This window comes from Delphinus delphis, chromosome 9 (assembly GCF_949987515.2).
Source record: "Delphinus delphis chromosome 9, mDelDel1.2, whole genome shotgun sequence".
Classification (NCBI taxonomy): Eukaryota; Metazoa; Chordata; class Mammalia; order Artiodactyla; family Delphinidae; genus Delphinus; species Delphinus delphis.
The window spans coordinates 83,223,527-83,237,217 of NC_082691.1; the positions used below are offsets into that span (position 1 = coordinate 83,223,527).

At 41.6% G+C, this 13,691-nt stretch overlaps 1 protein-coding gene across 1 annotated transcript in view; it reads left to right on the top strand.

Moving 5' to 3' along the window:
* SND1 (staphylococcal nuclease and tudor domain containing 1) overlaps window positions 1-13,691 on the top strand; it is a 417,946-nt gene that overhangs the window by 38,715 nt on the left and 365,540 nt on the right. Inside the window, exons 3-4 of the mRNA XM_060020832.1 lie at window positions 1,092-1,212; window positions 5,469-5,547. Coding sequence (XP_059876815.1) covers window positions 1,092-1,212; window positions 5,469-5,547 — 200 coding nt within the window. The remainder of the gene's footprint in view (window positions 1-1,091; window positions 1,213-5,468; window positions 5,548-13,691) is intronic.

Genomic DNA, 13,691 nt, shown 5'->3' on the forward strand with positions numbered 1-13,691 from the left:
ATACTGTTTTGCCTTTACTATGTGTAGTCCATGTTCTGTGGCTCCAATTGGTGATAGACATGTACCACTCTGCCCTTCTATACGCTGTATTGTTCCTGCACACGAACTTCTGCAGATCATGTACTCCTTGAGCTCTTACCCTCTCCTTCCTCATTTCCGTTCTAAGGGAACTTGGGGCACTGAGCTAGGTCCAGACTGTAAATTCAAGTGCTAGTGACCACTGACTATGACGGTGCTGCTTCAGAGGAGACATCTCCCTTTGTCTGTACCATCCCAAAGTGATGGGGTAAAACCATCCCTTTGCACAGTATCTTTTTATATATATATATATTTTTATTTTTTATTTTTATTTTTGGCTGCTTTGGGTCTTCCTTGCTGCGCGCAGGCTTTCTCTAGATGTGGAGAACGGGGGCTACTCTTCATTGTGGTGCGCGGGCTTCTCATTGCCGTGGCTTCTCTCATTGAGGAGCACGGGCTATAGGTGCGTGGGCTTCAGTAGTTGCAGCTCGCAGGCTCTAGAGCGCAGGCTCAGTAGTTGTGGCGCACGGGCTTAGTTGCTCCGCGGCACATGGGATCTTCCCGGAACAGGGATCAAACCCGTGTCCCCTGCATTGGTAGGCGGATTCTTAACCACTGCACCACCAGGGAAGTCCCTGCACAGTATCTTGAGATCACATGCAGACTCTGTACCCATTGTGGATGTGTGGCTCACTCCTTGTATCTGGGTCTTTAATGAGGGACAGGGAAGAACCACCATTGCCAAGCTGATCCCTTACCAGCTAGACAGTAGACAGCTAGAGAGTAGACAGTGATGGGGGTGATGGAGGGGTGGGCATGGGGGGAACTCCTAGTGCTGGTGTCTGGGAAACCATGATGCCTGTTTTTAGGGCTCATACTAGTTAAACCAACTGTTCGACCTGCGTTTTTTAGGAGACCCCTAAGCATATGATCCATGTTGTGTATGTTTCATTTTTATATTCTCCTCAAGGCCTAGTGCATGGCCAGGCTATTGAAGGAGTGAAGTTGCTTGGATGTTGATTGTGCCGTGTGAGAACTGCCTAGTTCTTGAACACATTTATTTTATCTTTCAGCCCTGGGCATTTCCTGCTCGAGAGTTCCTTCGGAAGAAGCTGATTGGGAAGGAAGTCTGCTTCACGATAGAAAACAAGACTCCCCAGGGGCGAGAGTATGGCATGATCTACCTTGGAAAAGGTGAGTACCAGGGGGGAAAGGTACTCATTTTTCTCCAAGTCTGAAGTTCCTCCAAAGACTGGTTTTCATCTGGCGGAGGTCGCTCTGGGAGTGTTCGCTGTAGGTCTCATTGGAAGTGCACAGAGCTCGTGGCCTGTAGGTGCCCTGGTACTCCTGCTCCTAGTTTACTCCTGTGCCCGCTTTCCTGGCTTGGTGTAGGTGTGCGTGTAAGCGTAGAATTATTTTCCCCTGTATTTAGGCTGTCAGCCTGTGGAACTCATTGGCTCTGTGCTTCTAGGTCAGAGTGCTAATTGAATTCCTATAGATTTCCTATTGCGTCTTCTATTTGCTTTATCTATCTTGTGGCTTTTCTTCTCCTCCTGGGGGCTCTCTTTAGGAAAGGACGATTTGTTTAGGGCTTGTGGTTTTCTGTAAGCCACATGACTTGGAATGGAATGGAAAGAACACAGGCTTTGGAGTGGTGTAGGTGTGGATTCCTGGCTCTTCTACCATGTACTCTTACTTAACCCGTAACTGAACCTTTCTAAGCCCTGGTTTCATTTGTAAGTTATACAGAGAGTTTAAAGAGATGGTATGTGTAAAGCATCTCGCTCCAGCACAGAGAATGCACTCAATAAATATGTGTGTGTGCCTGTTGTTTAGCTGGGCCAGATAGCTTATAGGATATTAGGTGTTCTGGTCTTTTTTGCATTAGGTAGAGGGAGAGTGAGATTGCACAATGGAGTTTGAACAGAAATAGGACATTGAAAGAATGGTAGAATGTTTTCCATAAAGCAGTCAGATGAACAGGAACACTTATATTCATCTGGATTATTTGGGAGCAGACACCTTTTAAAGTTTCCTGTGATTCTTGATAAACTAGCCTTCTAACTGAGCTGCTTTAGATAATCTATTTGCCTTGGGTGACTAGTAAGCTGGAAGTAAGCAAGCAGGGTATATGATAAGGCTAACAATATTCTTTTAGGATTCTGATTTTAAGTGTAGAGGTCTTAGACAAGTGAGTTGTGGATGACCTTGGAGCCTTCTTGTCCAATTTACCCAGTAGAGAAACAGCCCTTTTAGCAAATGGCTATCTGCATCCTGATTGGGAAATTATAGAAATAATATGGAATCTTTTCAAAAAGAGAAGTAAATAAATTTGCCTTTTACCCATAATTCAAATAATATAGTAGGTAATAAAACACTTAAGCATTATTGTTGGAGGGCTACTGGCTAGAAAGAATGTAAGACAAATAGAAGTATACTGTCTTCAAAATGCAATTGTTCGAGAATTTCATTACCCAAAATAATACAATTCTGTAAGAGCTGGTCAATCTTCTGTTACCGGACAAGAGACCTCACTGGACTATAGAACATTTTTTTGGTACAGATATCTCTATGGAGAGACCGCCTGTAAGTGTTCATTTAAATAGCCTTAGTCTCCAACTATAAAAAAGTCTATTTAAGGTAAGAGGAGCTGACATTTAAAATTTAAAGTTGTTTTTAGATAGTTTGTTTTTCAAACTGACGCAAATTACAGAGTGGATGTAATTTAGCATGTTAATGTACTAGTGTGTTTAATAGAATCTGGCGCATAGGAGGTGATTGATAAATAATTACCGAAAGGGGCTTCCCTGGTGGCGCAGTGGTTGAGAGTCCGCCTGCCGATGCAGGGGACACGGGTTCGTGCCCCGGTCTGGGAAGATCCCACGTGCCGCGGAGCGGCTGGGCCCGTGAGCCATGGCCGCTGAGCCTGCACGTCTGGAGTCTGTGCTCCGCAGCGGGAGAAGCCACAAAAGTGAGAGGCCCGTGTACCGCAAAAAAAAAAAAAAAAAAAAAAAATTACCGAAAGAATGATTGAAATCATCTACATCTTTCAGTTTTAAAGGCTTAAATGGCTTAAAGTTTAATATTTTCACTCAGATACTTTAACCAATTCTCACTATCAACTGTAATGAAACAGTGCCTTAGCTAATTAATTAGTGTTTATATATTTAGCCTATTTTATGGCTACTCTCTTTTTTGTCGTTTGTTTTTGTTTAGAAAAAAGATTTTCTTTTGCTATATGTAGATAGATAAAGAATTTATTTAAATATAGTTGATTTACAATATTGTGTTTCAGGTGTGTAGCTTCAGATTCTTTTCCACTATAGGTTATTATAAGATACTGAATATGGTTCCATGTGCTATACAGTAAATCCCTGTTGTTTATGTGGCTACTCTTTTTTTTTGCGGTACGCGGGCCTCTCACTGTTGCGGCCTCTCCGGCCACAACACAGGCTCCAGACGCACAGGCTCAGCGGCCGTGGCTCACAGGCCCAGCCGCTCTGCGGCATGTGGGATCTTCGCGGACCGGGGCACGAACCCGTGTCCCCCGCATCAGCAGGCGGACTCTCAACCACTGCGTCACCAGGGAAGCCCTGTGGCTACTCTTTTTATGATGGAGGAGAATGACAGAATTTGAGAGTTTGTGGTTAACCCAGAACTTATTAAAAAAAAGAGAGAGAGATGATTGATTAGTCTTCAACTTTTGGAGAAAATATAGTCACCCACCTGCTCTGAGTACCAGCCCCAATTGTGACTTGATCACAATCATACCTTGGTTAGTAATAAGCAAGCATCAGATCTTTTCCCTACACATTCCCTGTTTTCAGTATTCTATCCACCACATTTTGTTACCTTCTTTGGGAGTTTGGCCCAGAGAATTGTATTTTTTCTCCCTTTTGAAGGAGCAATGAACTCATTTAGAAGTGGGCCAGCCAGCAGCCCTTTCAAAGTGCTCCGTGCCAAGGAGCTGTCCAAGAGCTGTTGCGTTTGCTGTTGACTGGAGAGTTTATGGCCGTTCACCTTGTTTGTACCAGGCCGTCGTTCTTTCTACCCCCGACCTCTTGGCACCTTACTGCGCAACTTTCCCCATCATTGTGGAGTCTTTCCTTTTGACTTTCCACTCTGTGGGATTATTCCTGTTGCTTCGAAAGAACCAATGTAATATTTACTGATGTCAGGTAGCTGTGTGTGTCTGTGTCGGGCCTCAGCAGGAACCTCAGTGGAAAGGTTCTTGTGATTCACGCTCAGCTTCAGAACCTGAACGTTCTTTGCGTGAACAGCATTCATCTCAACTTTTTTTTTTTTGGGCAGTAGGAACAGGGGCTTATGTGCTTCAGAAATTTGGACAGGGCTAAAGGCAAGGCATTTAGGTTGAGTTTGGGGGTGGTATGTAAACTTGTTGTTGCTTGTGGAAGTCTGTGTATAGTGTACTGAATACATAAACCTTAGAGAATTTTATTCTATGCTGACGTTACCTATCAGCTAGACTGCTGTGTTTCAGTTTATCTAGGAGCTTGTTCTCTGCTGTATTAAAGATTTTTATGTGGTGATTCCCTCATAGCTGTCTTCTTTTATCATTTTGGCTGACAAGCAGGGATTTAAGAGAATACAGAGCGCCTAAAAGCTTTTTCAGTAGCGTGGAAATGCAATTAATGTTTCAAGTGCTCAGGGGGCGCCTAATCAGCTTGTGTTTTATGTTTCACTTCATTTTTCTTGCCTGCTCTGAAGGCTGCCGTGTGAGATTGGAAATCGAGATGCTGTCCCCCGCATCTCTGAGACTAGGAGAAAGTGTTTGTCAAATGGTGTGGCCTGCTTGTCTTGGTGGCCTCTTGGAGCAGAGAACAGGACATCGTGAGAGGAACTGGACTTGCCAGTGTGAAACATCGTAGGCAGTCCTAGGTGAATCTGTCTGACTGTCCAGGTGGGGAGGCTGCCTTTTGAATCTGTTGTGTGAATTCCTGCCGTGTGCTTGGCACTGCGCTTGGCGATTTACACACATTTAATTCTCACAAGAACCCATCTCGGCAGGTACTCTTCCCATTTTATAGATGAGTACGTGTATCAAGATGCTGAAAGACCTGTTAAGCGGCAGAATTTGCATTTGGTGCCAGGCCTCTCCTCCTTAGGTCAGTGTTAGTTATCCTTTCCTGGGCTGCTGCATGTGTCTTGCTTCCCTGTCAGTCTCCTGGAGTTCCTGAGATTGCCTTTGGCTGAGGAGATACACTAGAAAATTAGTCCAGAGAAGATTTATAGACCGCTGGGTCCTAGAGACTAGACATTTTGGGGGAGAAGAGGTTTTTTGGAAAACCCAACCCTACCTTGCTGCCTTGTCCCGTTCTCTGGCAACATCATTCCTTGAAGAGCTACAGGTGAAAGTGGTCCCATGAGAGCTCTCTTGCTATTGGAGATGGATTTAAACACAAGATTCACACCTCTTTTTTCCTCCTCAGATACCAATGGGGAAAACATTGCAGAATCTCTGGTTGCAGAGGGATTGGCCACCCGGAGAGAAGGCATGAGAGCGAACAAGTAAGTGTCCATTACTCTTCTCACTATCTGACTTCCTCTCACACCACAGTGAGAACTGGGGGAGTCGACTCTACACTGGCTTTGCTGCATTTTCATTCCTGCCCCCGACATAAAATAGGTAATATCTGGTGTTCTCATGGCTTCTAGGATATTCCTGCCCAGGTGTATGTGTGTATTTTTCTGAGCGAGGAGGTTACTCAGCATTCATTAATGGCATTTGATGTATGTAATTCAAAAATAGGCTTGGAGATGAAGCAGTGCTGTTCTTGTACTCATAAGAATCAGTAGACTTATGCCTTACACCGTAGATACTGAGTTCCAGAGTATTTATCCATCCATCCCCAAATATTTATTGAGCATTTACTATATGCCAGGCTGTGTTCTCGACACTGTGAATATAGCAGTGAACAAAGACACTTAGCTTCTGCTAACAATTTAACAGGGAGACAGACAACAAACCAAACAACAAGTAGATGTACGATATTATATGAGGTACAGGGAATAAGTAAATGTAAAATAAAGCAGAGTGAATAAATCAAATTCCAAGCAAAATCTGCTGCTTGGAATCTAGCAAAACCGACAGGGGCTCAGTGGTTATGTCTTAAGGTCAGGGAAAATTTATCTCTGTCCAAAGCCTTTTAGGCCTGTTTCGGTTTATGGATCTGTATATACTTAAGTAATAGGTAAAATGTATTTGTTGTTAATGTCAGTGTGAACTCGTTAGAAATGATTTTTAGGTATGTAAGGTTTATAGTGCATATATCATATGTTAAGTTCACTCAGTAGGATGGGTTGCAGCTGGCTTTAATTAACACTTTAGTCTCAGAAAAGTGTAAACCACATCAGTAATTTGGAGGCTAAAGATACTGGGTTTTTTTGGCTGTTGTTGTTTGTTTTTTTAGTTTTATTTATTTATTTCATGAATTTTTGAATTTTATTTTATTCATTTCTTTATACAGCAGGTTCTTATTTATTATCCATCTTAAACACAACAGTGAATACATGTCAATCCCAATTGCCCGGTTCACGCCCCACCCCCCGCCCCCTGCCGCCCAAAACTTTCCCCCCTTGGTGTCCATACGTTTGTTCTCTACATCTGTGTCTCAGTTTCTGCCCTGCAAACCGGTTCATCTGTACCATTTTTCTAGATTCCACATATATGCATTAATATACGATATTTGTTTTTCTCTTTCTGACTTACTTCACTCTGTATGACAGTCTCTAGATTCATCCACATCTCTACAAACGACCCAATTTCGTTCCTTTTTATGGCTGAGTAATATTCCATTGTATATATGTACCAGATCTTCTTTATCCATTCGTCTGTCGATGGGCATTTAGGTTGCATCCATGACCTGGCTATTGTAAATAGTGCTGAAATGAACAGTGGGGTGCATGTGTCTTTTTGAATTATGGTTTTCTCTGGGTATATGCCCAGTAGTGGGATTGCTGGGTCATATGGTAATTCTATTTTTAGTTTTTTAACGAACCTCCATACTCTTCTCCATAGTGGGTGTATCAATTTATTTTCCCACCAGCAGTGCAAGAGGGTTCCCTTTTCTCCACACCCTCTCCAGCATTTGTTGTTTGTAGATTTTCTGATGATGCCCATTCTAACTGGTGTGAGGTGATACCTCATAGTAGTTTTGATTTGCATTTCTCTAATAATTAGTGATGTTGAGCAGCTTTTCATGTGCTTCTTGGCCATCTGTATGTCTTTGGAGAAATGTCCATTTAGGTCTTCTGCCCATTTTTGGATTGGGTTGTTTGTTTTTTTGATATTGAGCTGCATGAGCTGCTTGTATATTTTGGAGATTAATCCTTTGTCCATTGCTTCATTTGCAAAAATGTTCTCCCATTCTGAGGTTGTCTTTTCATCTTATTTGTAGTTTCCTTTGCTTTGCAAAAGCTTTTAAGTTTCAGTAGGTCCCATTTGTTTATTTTTACTTTTATTTCCATTACTGTATGAAGTGGATCAAAAAGGATCTTGCTGTGATTTATGTCAAAGAGTGTTCTTCCTATGTTTTCCTCTAAGAGTTTTATAGTGTCCGGTCTTACATTTAGGTTTCTAATCCATTTTGAGTTTATTTTTGTGCAAGTGTTCTAAGTTCATTCTTTTACATGTAGCTGTCCAGTTTCCCAAGCACCACTTATTTAAGAGACTGTGTTTTCTCCATTGTATGTCCTTGCCTCCTCTGTCATAGATCAGTTGACCATAGGTGCGTGGGTTTATCTGTGGGCTTTCTATCCTGTTCCATTGATCTATATTTCTGGTTTTGTGCCAGTACCATATTGTCTTGATTACTGTAGCTTTGTAGTATACGCTGAAGTCAGGGAATCTGATTCCTCCAGCTCTGTTTTTTTCCCTCAAGACTGCTTTGACTATTTGGGGTCTTTTGTGTCTCCATACAAATTTTAAGATTTTTTGTTCTAGTTCCGTAAAAAATGCCATTGGTAATTTGATAGGGATTGCACTGAATCTGTAGATTGTTTTGGGTAGTGTAGTCAGTTTCACAGTATTGATTCTTGCAGTCCCAAGTACATGGTATATCTCTCCATCTGTTTGTATCATCTTTAATTTCTTTCATCAGTGTCTTACAGTTTTCTCCATACAGGTCTTTTGTCTCCCTAGGTAGGTTTACTCCTGGGTATTTTATTCTTTTTGTTGCAGTGGTAAATGGGAGTGTTTCCTTAATTTCTCTTCCAGATTTTTCATCATTAGTGTATAGGAATGCAAGAGATTTCTGTGCATTAGTTTTGTATCCTGCAATTTTACCAAATTCATTGATTCGCTCCAGTAGTTTTCTGGTAGCATCTTTAGGATTCTCTATGTATAGTATCAGGTCATCTGCAGACAGTGACAGTTTTACTTCTTCTTTTCCAATTTGTATTCCTTTTATTTCTTTTTCTTCTCTGATTGCTGTGGCTAGGACTTCCAAAACTATGTTGAATAATAGTGGTGAGAGTGGACATCCTTGTCTTGTTCCTGATCTTAGTGGAAATGCTTTCCGTTTTTCACCATTGGGAATGATGTTTGCTGTGGGTTTGTTGTATATGGCCTTTATTATGTTGAGTTAGGTTCCCTGTATGCCCACTTCTGGAGATTTTTTTATCATAAACGGGTGTTGAATTGTGTCAAAAGCTTTTTCTGCATCTGTTGAGATGATCATATGGTTTTTATTCTTCAGTTTGTTAATATGGTGTATCACGTTGATTCATTTGCGTATATTGAAGAATCCTTGCATCCCTGGGATATATCCCACTTGATCATAGTGTATGATTCTTTTAATGTGTTGTTGGATTCTGTTTGCTAGTAATTTGTTGAGGATTTTTGCATCTATATTCATCAGTGATGTTGGTCTGTAATTTTCTTGTTTTTTAGTATCTTTGTCTGGTTTTGGTATCAGGGTGATGGTGGCCTCATAGAATGAGTTTGGGAGTGTTTTTTCCTCTGCAATTTTTTGGAAGAGTTTGAGAAGGTTGGGTGTTAGCTCTTCTCTAAATATTTGACCTGTGAAGCCATCACCTGTGAAGCCATCTGGTTCTGGACTTTTGTTTGTTGGAAGATTTTTTTTTTTTTTTTTTTTTTTTTTTGTGGTATGCGGGCCTCTCGCTGTTGTGGCCTCTCCCGTTGTGGAGCACAGGCTCCGGACGCGCAGGCTCAGCGGCCATGGCTCACGGGCCCAGCCGCTCCGCAACATGTGGGATCTTCCTGGACCGGGGCACGAACCTGTGTCTCCTGCATGGGCAGGTGGACTCTCAACCACTGCGCCACCAGGGAAGCCCCTGTTGGAAGATTTTTAATCACAGTTTCAATTTCATTGCTTGCGATTGGTGTGTTTACATTTTCTATTTCTTCCTGGTTCAGTCTTGGAAGGTTATAACTTTCTAAGAATTTGTCCATTTCTTCCAGGTTCTCCATTTTATTGGCATAGAGTTGCTTGTAGTAGTCTCTTAGGATGCTTTGTATTTATGCGGTGTCTGTTTTAACTTCTTTTTCATTTCTAATTTTATTGATTTGAGTCCTCTACCTCTTTTTCTTGATGAGTCTGGCTAATGGTTTATCAATTTTGTTTATCTTCTCAAAGAACCAGCTTTTAGTTTTATTCATCTTTGCCCTTATTTTCTTTGTTTCTATTTCATTTATTTCTGCTCTGATCTTTGTGATTTCTTTCTTTCTGCTAACTTTGGCTTTTGTTTGTTTTTCTTTCTCTAGTTCCTTTAGGTGTAAGGTTGGATTGTTGATTTGAGATTTTTCTTGTTTCTTGAGGTAGGCTTGTATTCCTATAAACTTACCTCTTAGAACTGCTTTTGCTGCATCCCATAGGTTTTGGGTCATCGTGTTTTCATTGTCTTTTGTCGCTAGGTATTTTTTTATTTCCTCTTTGATTTCTTCAATGATCTCTTGGTTATTTTGTAACTTATTGTTTAGCCTCCATGTGTTTGTGTTTTGTACGTTTTTCCCCCCTGTAATTGATTTCTAATCTCATAGCGTTGTGGTCAGAAAAGATGCTTGATATGATTTCACTTTTCTGAAATTTACTGATGCTTGATTTGTGACCCAAGATGTGATGTATCCTGGAGAATGTTCCATGCGAACTTGAGAAGAAAGTGTAATCTGTTGTTTTTGGATGGAATGTCCTCTAAATATCAATTAAATGTATCTGGTCTATTGTGTCTTTTAAAGGTGTGTTTCCTTATTAATTTTCTGTTTGGATCATGTCGATTTCCTCTTTTATGGCTGTTAGCAGTTGCCTTATGTATTGAGGTGCTCCTATGTTGGATGCATATATATTTATAATTGTTATATCTTCTTGGATTGATCCCTTGATCATTATGTAGTTTCCTTCCTTGTCTCTTGTAACATTCTTTATTTTAAAGTCTATTTTATCTGGTATGAGTATTGCTACTCCAGCTTTCTTTTGTCCATTTGCATGGAATATCTTTTTCCATCCCCTCACTTTCAGTCTGTATGTGTCCCTAGGTCTGAAGTCGTTCTCTTGTAGATAGCATATGTATGGGTCTTGTTTTTGTATCCATTCAGTGAGCCTGTGTCTTTTGGTTGGAGCATTTAATCCATTCACCTTTAAGGTAGTTATTGATATGTATATTCCTATTACCATTTTCTTAATTGTTCTGAGTTTGTTTTTGTAAGTCCTTTTCTTCTCTTTGGTTTCCCACTTAGAGAAGTTCCTTTGGCATTTGTTGTAGAGCTCTTTTGGTACTGCTGAATTCTCTTAGCTTTTGCTTGTCTGAAAAGCTTTTGATTTCTCCATTGAATCTGAATGAGATCCTTGCCAGGTAGAGTAATCTTGGTTGTAGGTTCTTCCCTTTCATCCCTTTAAATATGTCCTGCCACTCCCTTCTGGCTTGTAGAGTTTCTGCTGAGAAATCAGCTGTTAACCTTATGGGAGTTCCCTTGTATGTTATTTGTTGTTTTTCCCTTGCTGCTATCGATAATTTTTCTTTGTCTTTAATTTTTGCCAATTTGATTACTATGTGTCTTGGCATGTTTCTCCTTGGGTTTATCCTGTACGGGACTCTCTGCGCTTCCCAGACTTGGGTGCCTATTTCCTTTCCCATGTTAGGAAGCTTTCGACTGTAATCACTTCAGGTGTTTTCTCGGGTCCTTTCTCTCTCTCTTTTCCTTCTGGGACCCCTATAATGCAAATGTTGTTGCGTTTAATATTGTCCCAGAGGTCTCTTAGGCTGTCTTCATTTCTTTTCATTCTTTTTTCTTTATTCTGTTCCATAGCAGTGAATTCCACCATTATGTCTTCCAGGTCACTTATCTGTTCTTCTGCCTCAGTTATTCTGCTATTGATTCCCTTCTAGTGTATTTTTCATTCCAGTTATTGTATTGTTCATCTCTGTTTGTTTGTTCTTTAATTCTTCTAGGTCTTTGTTAAGCATTTCTTGCATCTTCTTGATCTTTCTTTGCCTCCATTCTTTTTCTGAGGTCCTGGATCATCTTCACTGTCATTATTCTGAATTCTTTTTCTGGAAGGTTGCCTATCTCCACTTCATTTAGTTGTTTTTCTGGGGTTTTATCTTGTTCCTTCATGTGGTACGTAGCCCTCTGCCTTTTCATCTTGTGTGTTTTTCTGTAAATGTGTTTTTTTTCCCACAGGTTGCAGGATTGTAGTTCTTGCTTCTGTTGTCTGTCCTCTAGTGGATGAGGCTATCTCAGAGGCTTGTGCAAGTTTACTTATGGGAGGGACTGGTGGTGGGTAGAGCTGGTTGTTGCTCTGGTGGGCAGAGCTCAGTAAAACTTTAATCTGCTTGTCTGCTGATGAGTGGGGCTGGGTTCCCTCCCTGTTGGTTGTTTGGCCTGAGGTGACCCAACACTGGAGCTTACCCAGGCTCTTTGGTGGGGTTAATGGCGGACTCTGGAAGGGTTCACGCCAAGGAGTACTTCCTAGAACTTCTGCTGCCAGTGTCCTTGTCCTCACGGTGAGACATAGCCACCCCTCCGCTTCTTCAGGAGACCCTCCAACACTAGCAGGTAGGTCTGGTTCAGTCTCCTATGGGGTCACTGCTCCTTCCCCTGGGTCCCGATGCGCACAGTACTTAGTGTGTACCCTCCATGAATGCAGTTTGTTTCCCCCAGTCCTCTTGACATCCTGCAATCAAATCTCGCTAGCCTTCAAAGTCTGATTCTCTAGGAATTCCTCCTCCCGTTGCCAGACCCCAGGTTGGGAAGCCTGACATGGGGCTCAGAACCTTCACTCCAGTGGGTGGACTTCTGTGGTATAAGTGTTCTCCAGTTTGTGAGTCACCCACCCAGCAGTTATGGGACTTGATTTTATTGTGATTGTGCCCCTCCTACCATCTCATTGTGGCTTCTCCTTTGTTTTTGGATGTGGGGTATCTTTTTTGGTGAGTTCCAGCGTCTTCCTGTCGATGATTGTTCAGCAGTTAGTTGTGCTTTCGGTGCTCTTGCAAGACAGAGTGAGAATATGTCTTTCTACTCTGCCATCTTGAACCAATCCTGGCTTTTTTTTAAATTTTTTTAGTTTTTGACTGTACCACGCGGCTTGTGGGATCTTAGTTTCCTGACCAGGGATTGAACCTGGGACCATGGCAGTGAAGAGTCCTAACCACTGGACTGCCAGGGAACTCCCCACAGATGCTGTTTAAATCATTAAATCCTTGTTGTATTATGACTGTAGCTGTAGAAGAAGCTTTAGATAAATCTTTGCATGAACTGTACCAATGATGGGGAGGAAGAAAGGCCAAAATGTACAGTTTGCCTCCTTCCTGCCTTCATAGGCTTTGTGGTCAAGTCATTCACCATATACTTCTTTGGTCCTTTATGATTCCAAAGAGTCGTTGGCTAGAGCTTATAATTGGGGTGTGAGCATGTGGGTATTTGTTGAATTCTGACATTTGTCTTAGATCCTGATTTTGGAAGCACGCCGAAGTTGTGTCTTAAGGACAGTTGCTGGCATGATTACTGTTGCAGTGTTTTTTGGAATCCAGTTTGCAACCAGAATGAAGAATTTTTAAAAAACCCAAAGCAGTATTGTATCATCTCAACAAAGATATCTCCCCTGGAGTCCCAATCCTTTTTTCTCCAAAGTTGTCTTGATTTAAAGCCTTCGTTTCTCAGTTTCAATGTTTGCTTCTATCTCAAGCTACATTTTTTTTTCCCCTGTGGAATTCTGGCAGTAATTTTGGATCTCTAAAGTTGATGATTGTTTTTTTTTGTGGGGAGGAGGGAAAGAGCAGTACTGAGGATTTCTGGCTTGAGAAATTGTAGGTTAGGAGTCCCTGTTGAAAATCCCTACTGATCAAGGTGGGAGCTTCAGTTTCTGCAGAAGGCTGTTGATGGAACGAGGCGCTGACATCGTGGAAAGGCTTTCCAGGTTCACTTCAGCTCGGATACGTATGAGAGAGAGAAGAGCAGAGCCATTTCTGGGTTTGGTTGTTCTGGGTATTTTTTTGTTTTTGTTTTCCGGTCTGTCTACTGACTTTCTGGCTGCTCTTGTATGTAGTTTGGTTTCCTGTCTAATGAAGGAGTCTTCATCTTCAGACTGCTTTGCTTAGCTGGCCTTATTGAATGTGTAAGTAGTTTTGGGGTGACATTGTCTGTAATGGTATTTGTTCTGCATTCCCCAGCTCTGTTCTGCAGACAACAGGGA